Below are 15635 nucleotides of genomic sequence, written 5' to 3'. Positions count from 1 at the left end.
ATAGACTACTGTAGACCACTGAACACCACATATAGACTACTGTAGACCACTGAACACCACCTATAGACGCTACTGTAGACCACTGAACACCACATATAGACTACTGTAGACTACTAAACACCACATATAGACTACTGTAGGCCTGTACACCACATATAGACTACTAAACACCACATATAGACTACTGTAGACCACTGAACACCACATATAGACTACTGTAGACCACTGAACACCACATATAGACTACTGTAGGCCACTAAACACCACATATAGACTACTGTAGACCACTGAACACCACATATAGACTACTGTAGACCACTGAACACCACATATAGACTACTGTAGACCTTCATGTAACACCACATATAGACTACTGTAGACCACTAAACACCACATATAGACTACTGTAGGCCTTCATGTAACACCACATATAGACTACTGTAGACCACTGAACATCACATATAGACTACTGTAGACCACTGAACACCACATATAGACTACTGTAGACCACTGAACACCACATATAGACTACTGTAGACCACTGAACACCACAAATAGACTACTGTAGGCCTTCATGTAACACCACATATAGGCTCCTGTAAGCTATATCGTAGAAATCAAAAGCTATTTCCATGTGAAAATGTTTGAGATTTGCTCCGTTGGTTTTGTTGTTAAGCCTACATTATGCTCCAATAGCCTATTGGGTACAGCCTCAGTGTTCACTGTGAACGCGCGCCGGAAGTTGCACAAAATTCTCACAATGTTATTGTTTCCGATCACAAGACACAATAAAAATGTTCTCAGTGCCCCAAACAATTAGTGGGAACATGGAGCAAAACTGAGAATACCGTCGTGTTCGGATGCAACGGACGTTTTTGTGAGAAGACTGATTTTCGGGGATGCCTCATGGTCTGACAAACACCTCTAGCTTGGCCACCATTCACCATAGAGTGCGGACTGCCGATTTATGCGGTTGCGGTGGATTGAGACGCGACCCACGCAACAAAAAAAAACTGATATCTCTATCTTAAACTGATGGATTTTGATGGGATTTTTTTGTATGTCTGTGACTGCAGTCTATGACTTGGGTGACTGGAGTATTTGACAATTTTTGGGGCCCTCCTCTGACACCGCCTGGTATAGAGGTCCTGGATGGCAGGAAGCTTGGCCCCAGCGATGTACTGGGCCGTACGCACTACCCACTGTAGCGCCATTACGGTCAGATGCCAAGCAGTTGCCATACCAGGTGGTGATACAACTAGTCAGGATGCTCTCGTGGTGCAGCTGTAAAACTGTTTGAGGATCTGAGGACCCATACCAAATCTTTTCAGTCTCCTGAGGGGGAAAAGGTGTTGTCATGCCCTCTTCACTACTGTCGTGGTGTGTTTGTGGGTGATGTGGACACCAAGGAACTTGAAACTCACTCTCGCCCTGCTCCACTACAGTCATGATTGTCTGAGAAATTTTATTTACACAAAGATTGACCTCAAAGATCTCCATTTTTCCATTCACTATAATGGGGGATCCTTTTTTTCTGCTAGCAATGCCTGCAATACCGCGGTCAGCCTACAACTTCCGTGGCTTCAATGAGAGGGGGCAGTCAGTCTCCCCCGCCCGGTCTGCAGCGTTCAATTCCAATGTCCTTGTTTATTATAGACCAGACATTCGAGAGGGGAGATAAATGCTTTTCACTAGTTACCACAGCCGCAAAGTCAAAATTGTCTATATCGAAAAAAATGTATTAAAACAAACATTTGCTTTTTTGATCATAATTGAAAGTTAAGGTTAGCAGTTAATGTTAGGTTTAAAATCTGATTTTAACAGAAACACCTAGAATCAGGCGTGGTTTATGACTTTGCGGTTGTGACCACCGAGATGGGTATCCGTATCCTGCCTGCGTGTTGTCTGTCTGTGTGTGTGTGTGTGTGTGGGTGAGTGAGTGAGGTCATAGCGCATGCTCAGTGGTGTCTGTGGTAGAAAACGGGAGCTCTCGGTGGGGACACACTGTGAGGTCACAGCACCGGCTCAGTGGAAACCCCTCTCTGAGGCTGGAGCGAGCGCTTTGCGTCGTCCTCCATTTTGAGCACCTGACAATAGGTGGGAAAGGGGAGAGTGAAGTGAGTCGGTTCACAACGACCACTCCGGTGCTACACAAACTGTCAACTAACGAGCCTTAGACAATTCTGTCACAAATGGACGACATGTTTGCAACTCGGAGGTAGGTTGATAAATATATTCATATGTTACGGTTTAATTCCGCGAGTAGTTTTGAGACAGACAGACAGTCTGTCTGAGTATTCGAGGCATTTCATCTGTTCTAGTGTAGCAAACCTGTTAAACCCGAATTAATTTAATTATACAGCCCGAGTGTTTTTGTTTTGTTTTTGTCACGGATATCAACAGAAGATGTATGTCTGACCATAGTTTTAATTTAGACAACAGCATAATGTTATCGGATACATTGTATTCGTGAAAGGTGCATATCCCTGCCAGAGTTTCCATGCATAAAGGTACATCGCTGGGCGAACGCACTACATTGGAAGAAAATTAGCGTAACGGAACATGAAGGCGAGATCTACCGTTTACATAATCATATTATAAGCAAGCTAACTTTTTTTCTACACCTTTTTGTTGTTGTTGTTACCTATAGGAGAAATGAGAACAGAAGCAAGGCTTGTGGCTGACTCCATTTTGCAGTAGTCCACTGTCTGTTTCTCGTGTTTACAATCGAGCCGACATGGCAGCCCAGAGAAGCTTTGTACACACACACACTCCACATATGATCATACATATAATCATGTCAAATAAATACTTAATGTTGTAGGTGTTTCAGGAGAAAGTGTGGTTGATTAGGAAAGTATTATTATTATTTTTTCTCGCACTGTTTTTTGTAATATTATGACAGCGTTGTAGTCGTGCGAGGATTGGACGGAATAGCTGTTTGGGGCGGGATAAAGTTGCACCATGCTGGATCTGGACTGTTCTGTTATTGTTTCGGTTCAGGAAGTAACAACAGGAAGTAACAATACAAAAGATGCCTGGTTTGCTCTTGCATGTGTCATTTTCTAGACATGAAATATGTTGGGACCCATTCCTGTTGTACAGGACATGGCTATCCAAGTTGTACTGACTCCTTACTCATCCGATACAAAATAGACACAGGTTTGTGTCCGTTCGAATACTTATACTGGCGTACTACATACTTAAAACTGTATACTAATGTCGGCGTTTGATCAAGTAGTATTCACTCGTCTTTTTCAGACTCAACAGCTGATAATAAGATAGTACTCCAAATGCAATGTTTCATCTAGTTCGCGATTGCGTTAACTATTTTCGTAATTTCACATACTATAAAACTGTTTTTTCTTCTTCCGCATACTATTTAGTACGCTAGTATGGGTATTCGGACATAGACTGTTGATAGCTACATGTAATATCGCTCCATATTCAGGTATAATAATATGATAAAATATCAAATCTGATCAGATATGACTTTCCTTGAATATTACTCAAAACGTGCATAGAGAAATGTACCCCTAATCCCTAACATATTTTTTATTTTTTATATAAATGGATTTATGAATAAATGGGTTCATAAAAAAAGTGTCAACTTTTCAACTCATTGATTCTTCCCTTTTTTTTTTAAATATAACATTTATAGAGTTCAACTAAACCATCTATTGTCTTAATAGCAAAGTAATTATAGTTCATTTTCTTCAAGTGTTATGTATACCCCATATATGAATAGCCAAATATCATCTGTTCTCTTAGTTTTATTGACTAAAAGGTCTCATTAGACCTCCATACTCTGTCCTGACAAGTTTGTGGAGCTGTCAAACTGCCCACTTAACCCACTGTGGGTATTCACACCACTTGACTTTTTGCACATTTTGTTTTATTACAACGTTGGATTAAAATTTATTTCATTGGCATTTTATGTCTATGATCTACACAAAATATTATGTGAAAGAGAAATTGTAACCTTTGAAAAATAAATAAAAGGGAAATAAAACACTTAATATATTTTCAGTAGATTAGAATTCAAACCCCCTGAGTCAATACATGAATCACCTTTGTCAGTGATTACAGCTGTGAGTCTTTATGGGTAAGCCTCTGAGAGCTTTCCACACCTGGATTGTGTAACATTAGCCTATTATTATTTTATAAATTCCAGAAGCCCTGTCAAATTGGTTGTTGAAAATTGCTAGACAACCATTTTCAGGTCTTGCCATACATTTTCAAGCAGATTTAAGTCAAAACTGTAACTCGTCTTTTTACTGTCTTCTTGGTAATCAACTCCAGTGTAGATTTGGCCTTGTGTTTTAGGTTATTGTCCTGCTGAAAGGTGAATTAATCTCCCAGTGTCTGGTGGAAAGCAGACTGAACCAGATTTTCCTCTAGGATTTTACATGCTTAGCTTCATTCCGTTTATTTTATATCCTGAAAAACTCCTCAGTCTTTGACGATTACAAGCATATCCATAAAAAAAGTTATTTATTTTACCAGGTAAGTTGACTGAGAACACATTCTCATTTACAATAACAACCTGGAAAATAGTTACTGGGGAGAAGAGGGGGAATGATTGAGCTGGGGATGATTAGGTGGCCATAATGATATGAGAGACAGATTGGGAATTTAGCCTAGACACCCTACTCTTACAATAAGTGTTGGGACACCTGTTTAACGTCCCATCTGAAAGACAGCACCCTACACATGGCGACGTTCCCAATCACTGGGGCATTGGGATATTATAAAATGTTTTGCAGCCAACACTATGCTTGAAAATATGGAGAGTGGTATTCCGTAATGTGTTGTGTTGGATTTGTCCCAAACATAACACTTTGTATTCACAAATTGCCATCGATAAAATGTATTTGTTTTCTGTAGCTTATGCCTGCCCATTCCATAACCCCACCGCCACCATGGGGCACTCTGTTACCAACGTTGATATCAGCAAACCGCTCCCCCACACAACGCCATATACATGGTCTGCAGTTGAGGCCGGTTGGACGTACTGCCAAATTCTCTAAATCGGCGGTGGAGACAGCTTATGGTAAAGAAATTGACATTAAATTCTCTGGCAAAAGCTCTGGTGGACATTCCTGCAGTCAAGATGCCAATTACACGCTCCCTCAAAGCTTTGAGACATCTGTGGCATTGTGTTGTGTGACAAAACTGCTCATTTAAGAGTGGCCTTTTATTGTCCCCAGCACAAGGTGCACCTGTGTAATGATCATGCTTTTTAATCAGCTTCTTGATATGCCACACCTGTCAGGTGGATGGATCATCTTGGCAAAGTAGAAATGCACACTAAGAGGGATATAAACTAATTTGTGCACAACATTTGTAGAGAAATTAGCTTTTTGTGCGTATGGGCAATTTCTGTGATATTTTATTTCAGCTCATTAAACATGGGACCAACACTTTACATGTTGCGTTTGTACACTGAAAAAAAATATGTGTTCATCCGTCCTCCGTTTTCTGCAATCACAGCCATCTGTACAGCACTTTGACATCGACTGATGTAAAAAGGGCTTTATAAATAAATGTGATTGAAAATAAATTTGATTAAACTCTGTAATTGTTTTAAAGTCACCATTGGCATAATGGTGAAATCCCTGAGCGGTTTCCTTCCTCTCTGGCAACTGAGTTAGGAAGGACGTCTTTGTAATGACTTGGTGCGTTGATACACCATCCCCCAAAAATTAAATAATAATTAAAATCTTCACCATGCTCAAAGGGATATTTAATGTCGGCTTTTTCAATTTTTCCCATCTACCAATAGGTGCCGCCTTTGAGAGGCATTTTAAAACCTCCCTGGTATTTGTGGTTCAGTCTGTTGTAAATTCACTGCTCGACTGAGGGACCTTACAATTATCTGTATGTGTGTTAAACACTTTTATTGCACAATGCAACTTTATTATGTGACTTGTTAAGCTAATTTTTACTCCTGAACTTATTTAGGCTTATCATAACAAAGAGGTTGAATAGTTATTGACTCCATTTATAGGGTATTGTGTGACACAAAATCTCCATTTAAAACATTTTAAATTCAGGCTGTAACACAAGATGTGGAAAAAGTGGTCCATAGACAATTTCTGAAGGTACTGTACATTTCACTTTATTGTATTTGTCCCTTGTGTTGCACCGGTTATTTTCTAAAAGGTTTCCACCTTCATGCTGTTGCACACTCCTAATGTAAGGTTTTAGTTCTGTAGTTATATTACATGGCCTGGTTGACTCATTAAATGAAGCGTTCATCATTTTAAGGACTACCTACCTTATATTCATGCATGTCTAACGCTTATACTCTCCACAGAGCTAGTATACAGTCTGCTCTCTCAGTGATAAACCCAATGAAGAGCTAGTATACAGTCTGCTCTCTCAGTGATAAACCCAATGAAGAGCTAGTATACAGTCTGTTCTCTCAGTGATAAACCCAATGAAGAGCTAGTATACAGTCTGCTCTCTCAGTAATAAACCCAATAAAGAGCTAGTATACAGTCTGCTCTCTCAGTGATAAACCCAATGAAGAGCTAGTATACAGTCTGTGCTCTCAGTGATAAACCCAATGAATAGCTAGTATACAGTCTGTGCTCTGTGATAAACCCAATGAAGAGCTAGTATACAGTCTGTGCTCTCAGTGATAAACCCAATGAAGAGCTAGTATACAGTCTGTGCTCTCAGTGATAAACCCAATGAAGAGCTAGTATACAGTCTGCTCTCTCAGTAATAAACCCAATGAAGAGCTAGTATACAGTCTGATCTCAGTGATAAACCCAATGAAGAGCTAGTATACAGTCTGCTCTTAGTGATAAACCCAATGAAGAGCTAGTATACAGTCTGTGCTCTCAGTGATAAACCCAATGAAGAGCTAGTATACAGTCTGCTCTCTCAGTGATAAACCCAATGAAGAGCTAGTACACAGTCTGCTCTCTGTGATAAACCCAATGAAGAGCTAGTATACAGTCTGCTCTCTGTGATAAACCCAATGAAGAGCTAGTATACAGTCTGCTCTCAGTGATAAACCCAATGAAGAGCTAGTATACAGTCTGCTCTCTCAGTGATAAACCCAATGAAGAGCTAGTATACAGTCTGCTCTCTCAGTAATAAACCCAATGAAGAGCTAGTATACAGTCTGCTCTCTCAGTAATAAACCCAATGAAGAGCTAGTATACAGTCTGCTCTCTCAGTAATAAACCCAATGAAGAGCTAGTATACAGTCTGATCTCAGTGATAAACCCAATGAAGAGCTAGTATACAGTCTGCTCTCAGTAATAAACCCAATGAAGAGCTAGTATACAGTCTGCTCTCTCAGTGATAAACCCAATGAAGAGCTAGTATACAGTCTGCTCTCTCAGTGATAAACCCAATGAAGAGCTAGTATACAGTCTGCTCTCTGTGATAAACCCAATGAAGAGCTAGTATACAGTCTGCTCTCTCAGTGATAAACCCAATGAAGAGCTAGTATACAGTCTGCTCTCTCAGTGATAAACCCAATGAAGAGCTAGTATACAGTCTGCTCTCTGTGATAAACCCAATGAAGAGCTAGTATACAGTCTGCTCTCTCAGTGATAAACCCAATGAAGAGCTAGTATACAGTCTGCTCTCTGTGATAAACCCAATGAAGAGCTAGTATACAGTCTGCTCTCTCAGTGATAAACCCAATGAAGAGCTAGTATACAGTCTGCTCCAGTGATAAACCCAATGAAGAGCTAGTACAGTCTGCTCTCTCAGTGATAAACCCAATGAAGAGCTAGTATACAGTCTGCTCTCTCAGTGATAAACCCAATGCTCCGGTTGAGGGGGGTACCCCTGGCCCTTGAGAGCAACGGCATGTGCAGGCTTTTGTTCCTGCCTAGCACTAACTGCGGTGCTGGAACAAAAAAAATCATGCACAGCACACTATACACTGCAGCTCTCCAGGACCATGTTAGTACTGGGCTGGAACAAAAAAACATGCACACTTTTGAAGGAGTTGGCCACCTCTGCTCTACTTGTATTGAACATGTTGCTCCGGTGCTGGCCTGTTCTCCTCTCGTCAGCAGGTCCAGTGTACCATGCTGCATCTGCATCTGTTTGTCAGATTTTATTACACTATGGAATATTACTCCCCCCCCCCCCCCCCCTCTCTCTCCCTGACAACTGTCTGCTCTCTGTCAGAGAGAGAGTGGAATGGATGAAGGGATGGTGGAGGCCAGGGGAAAGGGGGATGAAGGGTGGAGAGGAGCGAAAGGGGGGGGGGGACAAGGCTTGCTGGAGGGGTGTGAAAGGGGAGTGAGGATTGGTGGAAAAAGCAAGAGGGTGGGGGGGGGATGTACGGGAAAGTGCGAGAGAGGAGTGGCGGGGGGGGGGGGGGGATGTAAAACGTGTCTACCCGTCACAGTGAGGGCCAGGGTTGTGGTTGGAGGATTTTAACGTTACCACAGGGACCTAACAGGCTCAGGTTTCACCCTAGTCCAGCCAGCACTAACCCCAGCCAGCTCCAGTGATGGAGAGAGAGAGAGGGAACGTTTCTGCTTTCAAATATCACTCTTGACAGTTTCTGGGCATCTTCCTCTACCCCGTAGCAGCTATCTGAGCTAGAGACTATACTATATGAAAAATCTATGTGCTGTTACCTAGGCAACGGAAGGGGGGGGGGAAAGGAGGCTTTTGAAAAGGAACATTTTGTCATTTTCTCTAATCCACTGCAGCTGGAGGGAGACGGCTCGGAGGAACACTATTATTATTATTACATGGCTAGGCGGCTGTTGCTATGGTTACCAACGTTTGTACATTTGTGTAACCCACCAGCAGCCATTTTGCAGGCAGGCTGTGTCTCTGGAATAGTCTGTATCAACCCCCCTTCTCCTCCGCCGCCGCCGCCTCCTCTTTAAGTGGGATTGCTGTTTTTGTTTCTGAATGCATCTCTACAATACCAGCTTCAGGAAGCAAAAAAATCAGCTGAGGTGTTTCTGCCATGTTATAGCAAAACATATCCTAGAGAACACCCATTCTCTTTGTGCACAGAAGCATCTCTTCCATAGAAAAATGTAGCAATATCTTGAATTATACATTGCAACAAAATCTGCAACACACCTTTTTTTTAAATTTTTTCAATTTTGACAAGTAAAATCTTCCCCAACAATGGGAGGTTTTCATCGAGCAAACAAACTCTTTGTTAGCCGCGGTATTGACATGATTGGTTACCTGTTCTATAATAAAGACAAGATGTCTCACTTTGGTTCTGCCGGACCTTCAGTGTCTGCACGCTTTTGCTCCAGCCAGACAATGATTCCCTCAAGGGGGGGACAGGAACTAGTCGTTGCACTGAGCTAGTCCTGTAACACCTGTAGTACCTATCTTATTTGTTGTGATCTAACAACTTATTCTCTGTCTACCAGGCGACTAAACAGCACACAGGGGGAGATCAGAGTTGGGCCCAGTCACCAAGTAAGTATTTTTACATGTATTATTATAGTAACTGTCCAGTGTTTTTACATGTATTATTATAGTCGCTGTCCAGTGTTTTTACATGTATTATTATAGTCGCTGTCCAGTGTTTTTACATGTATTATTATAGTAGCTGTCCAGTGTTTTTACATGTATTATTATAGTAGCTGTCCAGTGTTTTTACATGTATTATTATTAGTAACTGTCCAGTGTTTTTACATGTATTATTATTAGTAACTGTCCAGTGTTTTTACATGTATTATTATAGTAACTGTCCAGTGTTTTTACATGTATTATTATAGTAGCTGTCCAGTGTTTTTACATGTATTATTATAGTAACTGTCCAGTGTTTTTACATGTATTATTATAGTAGCTGTCCAGTGTTTTTACATGTATTATTATAGTAACTGTCCAGTGTTTTTACATGTATTATTATAGTAGCTGTCCAGTGTTTTTACATGTATTATTATTAGTAACTGTCCAGTGTTTTTACATGTATTATTATAGTAACTGTCCAGTGTTTTTACATGTATTATTATAGTAGCTGTCCAGTGTTTTTACATGTATTATTATAGTAACTGTCCAGTGTTTTTACATGTATTATTATAGTAGCTGTCCAGTGTTTTTACGTGTATTATTATAGTAGCTGTCCAGTGTTTTTACGTGTATTATTATAGTAGCTGTCCAGTGTTTTTACATGTATTATTATAGTCGCTGTCCAGTGTTTTTACATGTATTATTATAGTAGCTGTCCAGTGTTTTTACATGTATTATTATAGTAGCTGTCCAGTGTTTTTACATGTATTATTATAGTAGCTGTCCAGTGTTTTTACATGTATTATTATAGTTGCTGTCCAGTGTTTTTACATGTATTATTATAGTTGCTGTCCAGTGTTTTTACATGTATTATTATAGTCGCTGTCCAGTGTTTTTACATGTATTATTATAGTAGCTGTCCAGTGTTTTTACATGTATTATTATAGTCGCTGTCCAGTGTTTTTACATGTATTATTATAGTAGCTGTCCAGTGTTTTTACATGTATTATTATAGTAGCTGTCCAGTGTTTTTACATGTATTATTATAGTCGCTGTCCAGTGTTTTTACATGTATTATTATAGTAGCTGTCCAGTGTTTTTACATGTATTATTATAGTAGCTGTCCAGTGTTTTTACATGTATTATTATAGTAGCTGTCCAGTGTTTTTACATGTATTATTATTAGTAGCTGTCCAGTGTTTTTACATGTATTATTATAGTAGCTGTCCAGTGTTTTTACATGTATTATTATTAGTAGCTGTCCAGTGTTTTTACATGTATTATTATTAGTAGCTGTCCAGTGTTTTTACATGTATTATTATAGTAACTGTCCAGTGTTTTTACATGTATTATTATAGTCGCTGTCCAGTGTTTTTACATGTATTATTATAGTAGCTGTCCAGTGTTTTTACATGTATTATTATTAGTAGCTGTCCAGTGTTTTTACATGTATTATTATAGTAGCTGTCCAGTGTTTTTATAGATTCCTATGAAAAATATGACCTGTAATTTATTACAATATAAAGTGAAATAGACTAATTCATAGTTGGATGACTTACAATTTGTAAACATTTCCCAACATTCTCCTTTTTAGAGATATTTAAACCATAGTGCTTTGCAACATGTTGTTCACACAGCCACTCTTGTTAGATGGTGATGAAAAGCATTTGAAAGCTGATATTTCACAGGCTAGTCTTATGGTGCTATTTGTAGTGTGATTGACACCCCCCCTCCTCCTCCTCCTCCCTAATTAGGCCAAGCTTCCTGAGCTGCAGCCCTTCCCCTCCGAGGCCCCGGGGGGCCTGGGTCAGGCTGTAACAGAGAATGAGGAGCTAGTGTGGATGCCAGGGGTCAACGACTGTGACCTCCTCATGTACCTCAGGGCTGCAAGGTGAAACCTGACTCATAACCTTTGACCCTACTGTCTGGAGAGATGATAATTCTATACCCTTTGCCTACTGTCAACTTGCCTCAGAGCTGCTAGGTGAGCTCAGGAGACATGACCCTGCTCCATGTCAGAAGGGAATAGTCCAATAGAGTACCACAGTATGAATTATAATACCCATAAAACCTAGCGGTCAAACAGGGAAATGGTTCCACTTTTAGTTTTTTCCACCATGGGGGATTTTTAGAAACACTTAAAATACTGTCTGTTTGTTCATGTCGGTTTACCCTGGCGTGATGTTTTGATAACCGTCCGAATCTCTCTAGGACAAGGTGACTTTTATCAATATATTTTCTTGTAACCGCTACGTTTTATGGGTATTATGATACCTCCTCTGTGGGGCCCTATTACCCACGTCCCACTGCCAAGCCCATGTAATCTGTACTGAGCTGGCCTACATACCAGACACCAGTGTGAAACAGGGTCCTAGAGTCCTAGATGTATTGGAAGGTATATAACAATATTAAAAAGATGATTGATCTTTGCTGACTTAAGGTTGGACATGCAGTTGTCGTTTTCTCTCTCTCTCTCTCTCTCTCTCTCTCTCTGTGACTTGCATTGTAGTTTGTTAGGTGTCAGATAGCCGTTTCTCCATCTGGTAATGTCTGCTTTCCAGGAGCATGGCTGCCTTCGCTGGGATGTGTGACGGAGGTTCTACAGAAGACGGTTGCTTAGCAGCCTCGCGAGACGACACCACACTCAACGCACTTAACACGGTAACTAGCTTTTTATACCCGCACTGGCATGTTGAACATTGTTGGTCATTTAGCAGACACTCTTATCCAGAGTGACTTAGTCACAGTATCAGTACCTCTACTTTACATAAAGTGACGGGGGGGGGAAAATCCTTTGTTTGTCTAAAGTAAGGGGACTGATGCAGTGACTTATGTCGCTCTGGATAATGTTGACTTGACATGTTGGTGTGTCTCTCCTCTGGATAATGTTGATAATGTTGACTTGACATGTTGGTGTGTCTCTCCTCTGGATAATGTTGACTTGACATGTTGGTGTGTCTCTCTGGATAATGTTGACTTGACATGTTGGTGTGTGTCTCTGGATAATGTTGACTTGACATGTTGGTGTGTCTCTCCTCTGGATAATGTTGATAATGTTGACTTGACATGTTGGTGTGTCTCTCCTCTGGATAATGTTGACTTGACATGTTGGTGTGTCTCTCCTCTGGATAATGTTGACTTGACATGTTGGTGTGTCTCTGGATAATGTTGACTTGACATGTTGGTGTGTCTCTGGATAATGTTGACTTGACATGTTGGTGTGTCTCTCCTCTGGATAATGTTGACTTGACATGTTGGTGTGTCTCCTCTGGATAATGTTGACTTGACATGTTGGTGTGTCTCCTCTGGATAATGTTGACTTGACATGTTGGTGTGTCTCTCTGGATAATGTTGACTTGACATGTTGGTGTGTCTCTCCTCTGGATAATGTTGACTTGACATGTTGGTGTGTCTCTCCTCTGGATAATGTTGACTTGACATGTTGGTGTGTCTCTCCTCTGGATAATGTTGACTTGACATGTTGGTGTGTCTCTGGATAATGTTGACCTGACATGTTGGTGTGTCTCTGGATAATGTTGACTTGACATGTTGGTGTGTCTCTCTGGATAATGTTGACTTGACATGTTGGTGTGTCTCTCCTCTGGATAATGTTGACTTGACATGTTGGTGTGTCTCCTCTGGATAATGTTGACTTGACATGTTGGTGTGTCTCTCTGGATAATGTTGACTTGACATGTTGGTGTGTCTCTCTGGATAATGTTGACTTGACATGTTGGTGTGTCTCTCCTCTGGATAATGTTGACTTGACATGTTGGTGTGTCTCTCCTCTGGATAATGTTGACTTGACATGTTGGTGTGTCTCTCCTCTGGATAATGTTGACTTGACATGTTGGTGTGTCTCTCCTCTGGATAATGTTGACTTGACATGTTGGTGTGTCTCCCTCTGGATAATGTTGACTTGACATGTTGGTGTCTCTCCTCTGGATAATGTTGACTTGACATGTTGGTGTGTCTCTCTGGATAATGTTGACTTGACATGTTGGTGTGTCTCTCCTCTGGATAATGTTGACTTGACATGTTGGTGTGTCTCTCCTCTGGATAATGTTGACTTGACATGTTGGTGTGTCTCTCTGGATAATGTTGACTTGACATGTTGGTGTGTCTCTGGATAATGTTGACTTGACATGTTGGTGTGTCTCTGGATAATGTTGACTTGACATGTTGGTGTGTCTCTCTGGATAATGTTGACTTGACATGTTGGTGTGTCTCTCTGGATAATGTTGACTTGACATGTTGGTGTGTCTCTCTGGATAATGTTGACTTGACATGTTGGTGTGTCTCTCCTCTGGATAAGTGTTGACTTGACATGTTGGTGTGTCTCTCCTCTGGATAATGTTGACTTGACATGTTGGTGTGTCTCTCCTCTGGATAATGTTGACTTGACATGTTGGTGTGTCTCTCTGGATAATGTTGACTTGACATGTTGGTGTGTCTCTCTGGATAATGTTGACTTGACATGTTGGTGTGTCTCTCCTCTGGATAATGTTGACTTGACATGTTGGTGTGTCTCTCCTCTGGATAATGTTGACTTGACATGTTGGTGTGTCTCTCCTCTGGATAATGTTGACTTGACATGTTGGTGTGTCTCTCCTCTGGATAATGTTGACTTGACATGTTGGTGTGTCTCTCTGGATAATGTTGACTTGACATGTTGGTGTGTCTCTCCTCTGGCATAATGTTGACTTGACATGTTGGTGTGTCTCCTCTGGATAATGTTGACTTGACATGTTGGTGTGTCTCTCTGGATAATGTTGACTTGACATGTTGGTGTGTCTCTCCTCTGGATAATGTTGACTTGACATGTTGGTGTGTCTCTCCTCTGGATAATGTTGACTTGACATGTTGGTGTGTCTCTCCTCTGGATAATGTTGACTTGACATGTTGGTGTGTCTCTCCTCTGGATAATGTTGACTTGACATGTTGGTGTGTCTCTCCTCTGGATAATGTTGACTTGACATGTTGGTGTGTCCTCTGGATAATGTTGACTTGACATGTTGGTGTGTCTCCTCTGGATAATGTTGACTTGACATGTTGGTGTGTCTCTCTGGATAATGTTGACTTGACATGTTGGTGTGTCCTCTGGATAATGTTGACTTGACATGTTGGTGTGTCTCTCCTCTGGATAATGTTGACTTGACATGTTGGTGTGTCTCTCCTCTGGATAATGTTGACTTGACATGTTGGTGTGTCCTCCTCGGATAATGTTGACTTGACATGTTGGTGTGTCTCTCCTCTGGATAATGTTGATAATGTTGACTTGACATGTTGGTGTGTCTCTCCTCTGGATAATGTTGATAATGTTGACTTGACATGTTGGTGTGTCTCTCCTCTGGATAATGTTGATAATGTTGACTTGACATGTTGGTGTGTCTCTCCTCTGGATAATGTTGATAATGTTGACTTGACATGTTGGTGTGTCTCTCCTCTGGATAATGTTGACTTGACATGTTGGTGTGTATCTCCTCTGGATAATGTTGACTTGACATGTTGGTGTGTATCTCCTCTGGATAATGTTGATAATGTTGACTTGACATGTTGGTGTGTCTCTCCTCTGGATAATGTTGATAATGTTGACTTGACATGTTGGTGTGTCTCTCCTCTGGATAATGTTGACTTGACATGTTGGTGTGTATCTCCTCTGGATAATGTTGACTTGACATGTTGGTGTGTCTCCTCTGGATAATGTTGACTTGACATGTTGGTGTGCATCCCCTCTGGATAATGTTGATAATGTTGACTTGACATGTTGGTGTGTCTCTCCTCTGGATAATGTTGACTTGACATGTTGGTGTGTCTCCTCTGGATAATGTTGACTTGACATGTTGGTGTGTATCTCCTCTGGATAATGTTGACTTGACATGTTGGTGTGTCTCCTCTGGATAATGTTGACTTGACATGTTGGTGTGCATCCCCTCTGGATAATGTTGATAATGTTGACTTGACATGTTGGTGTGTCTCTCCTCTGGATAATGTTGACTTGACATGTTGGTGTGTCTCTCTGGATAATGTTTACTTGACATGTTGGTGTGTATCTCCTCTAGATAATGTTGACTTGACATGTTGTGGGGTCTGTGTGTGTGTCGATGAAAGCAGTTGGTATACAGGCTTAATGTAAAGAACATTGAATAAATAATGCAAAGTTT

General features: G+C 40.8%; 1 protein-coding gene across 7 annotated transcripts in view; it reads left to right on the top strand.

Moving 5' to 3' along the window:
• LOC106566301 (arginine-glutamic acid dipeptide repeats protein) overlaps positions 1-15635 on the top strand; it is a 372697-nt gene that overhangs the window by 266975 nt on the left and 90087 nt on the right. For 6 of the 7 annotated variants that reach the window (XM_082959798.1, XM_082959800.1, XM_082959799.1 and 3 more), the window contains exons 7-9: positions 9387-9435; positions 11226-11362; positions 12033-12132. In XM_082959798.1, coding sequence (XP_082815924.1) covers positions 9387-9435; positions 11226-11362; positions 12033-12132 — 286 coding nt within the window. Of the gene's footprint in view, positions 1-1967; positions 2219-9386; positions 9436-11225; positions 11363-12032; positions 12133-15635 lie in introns of those variants that run through there. The other variant, XM_082959803.1, reaches the window with a different exon arrangement.

This window comes from Salmo salar, chromosome 13 (assembly GCF_965601325.2).
Source record: "Salmo salar chromosome 13, fSalSal1, whole genome shotgun sequence".
NCBI lineage: Eukaryota > Metazoa > Chordata > Actinopteri > Salmoniformes > Salmonidae > Salmo > Salmo salar.
This window is presented reverse-complemented; position numbering and strand designations above follow the sequence as displayed.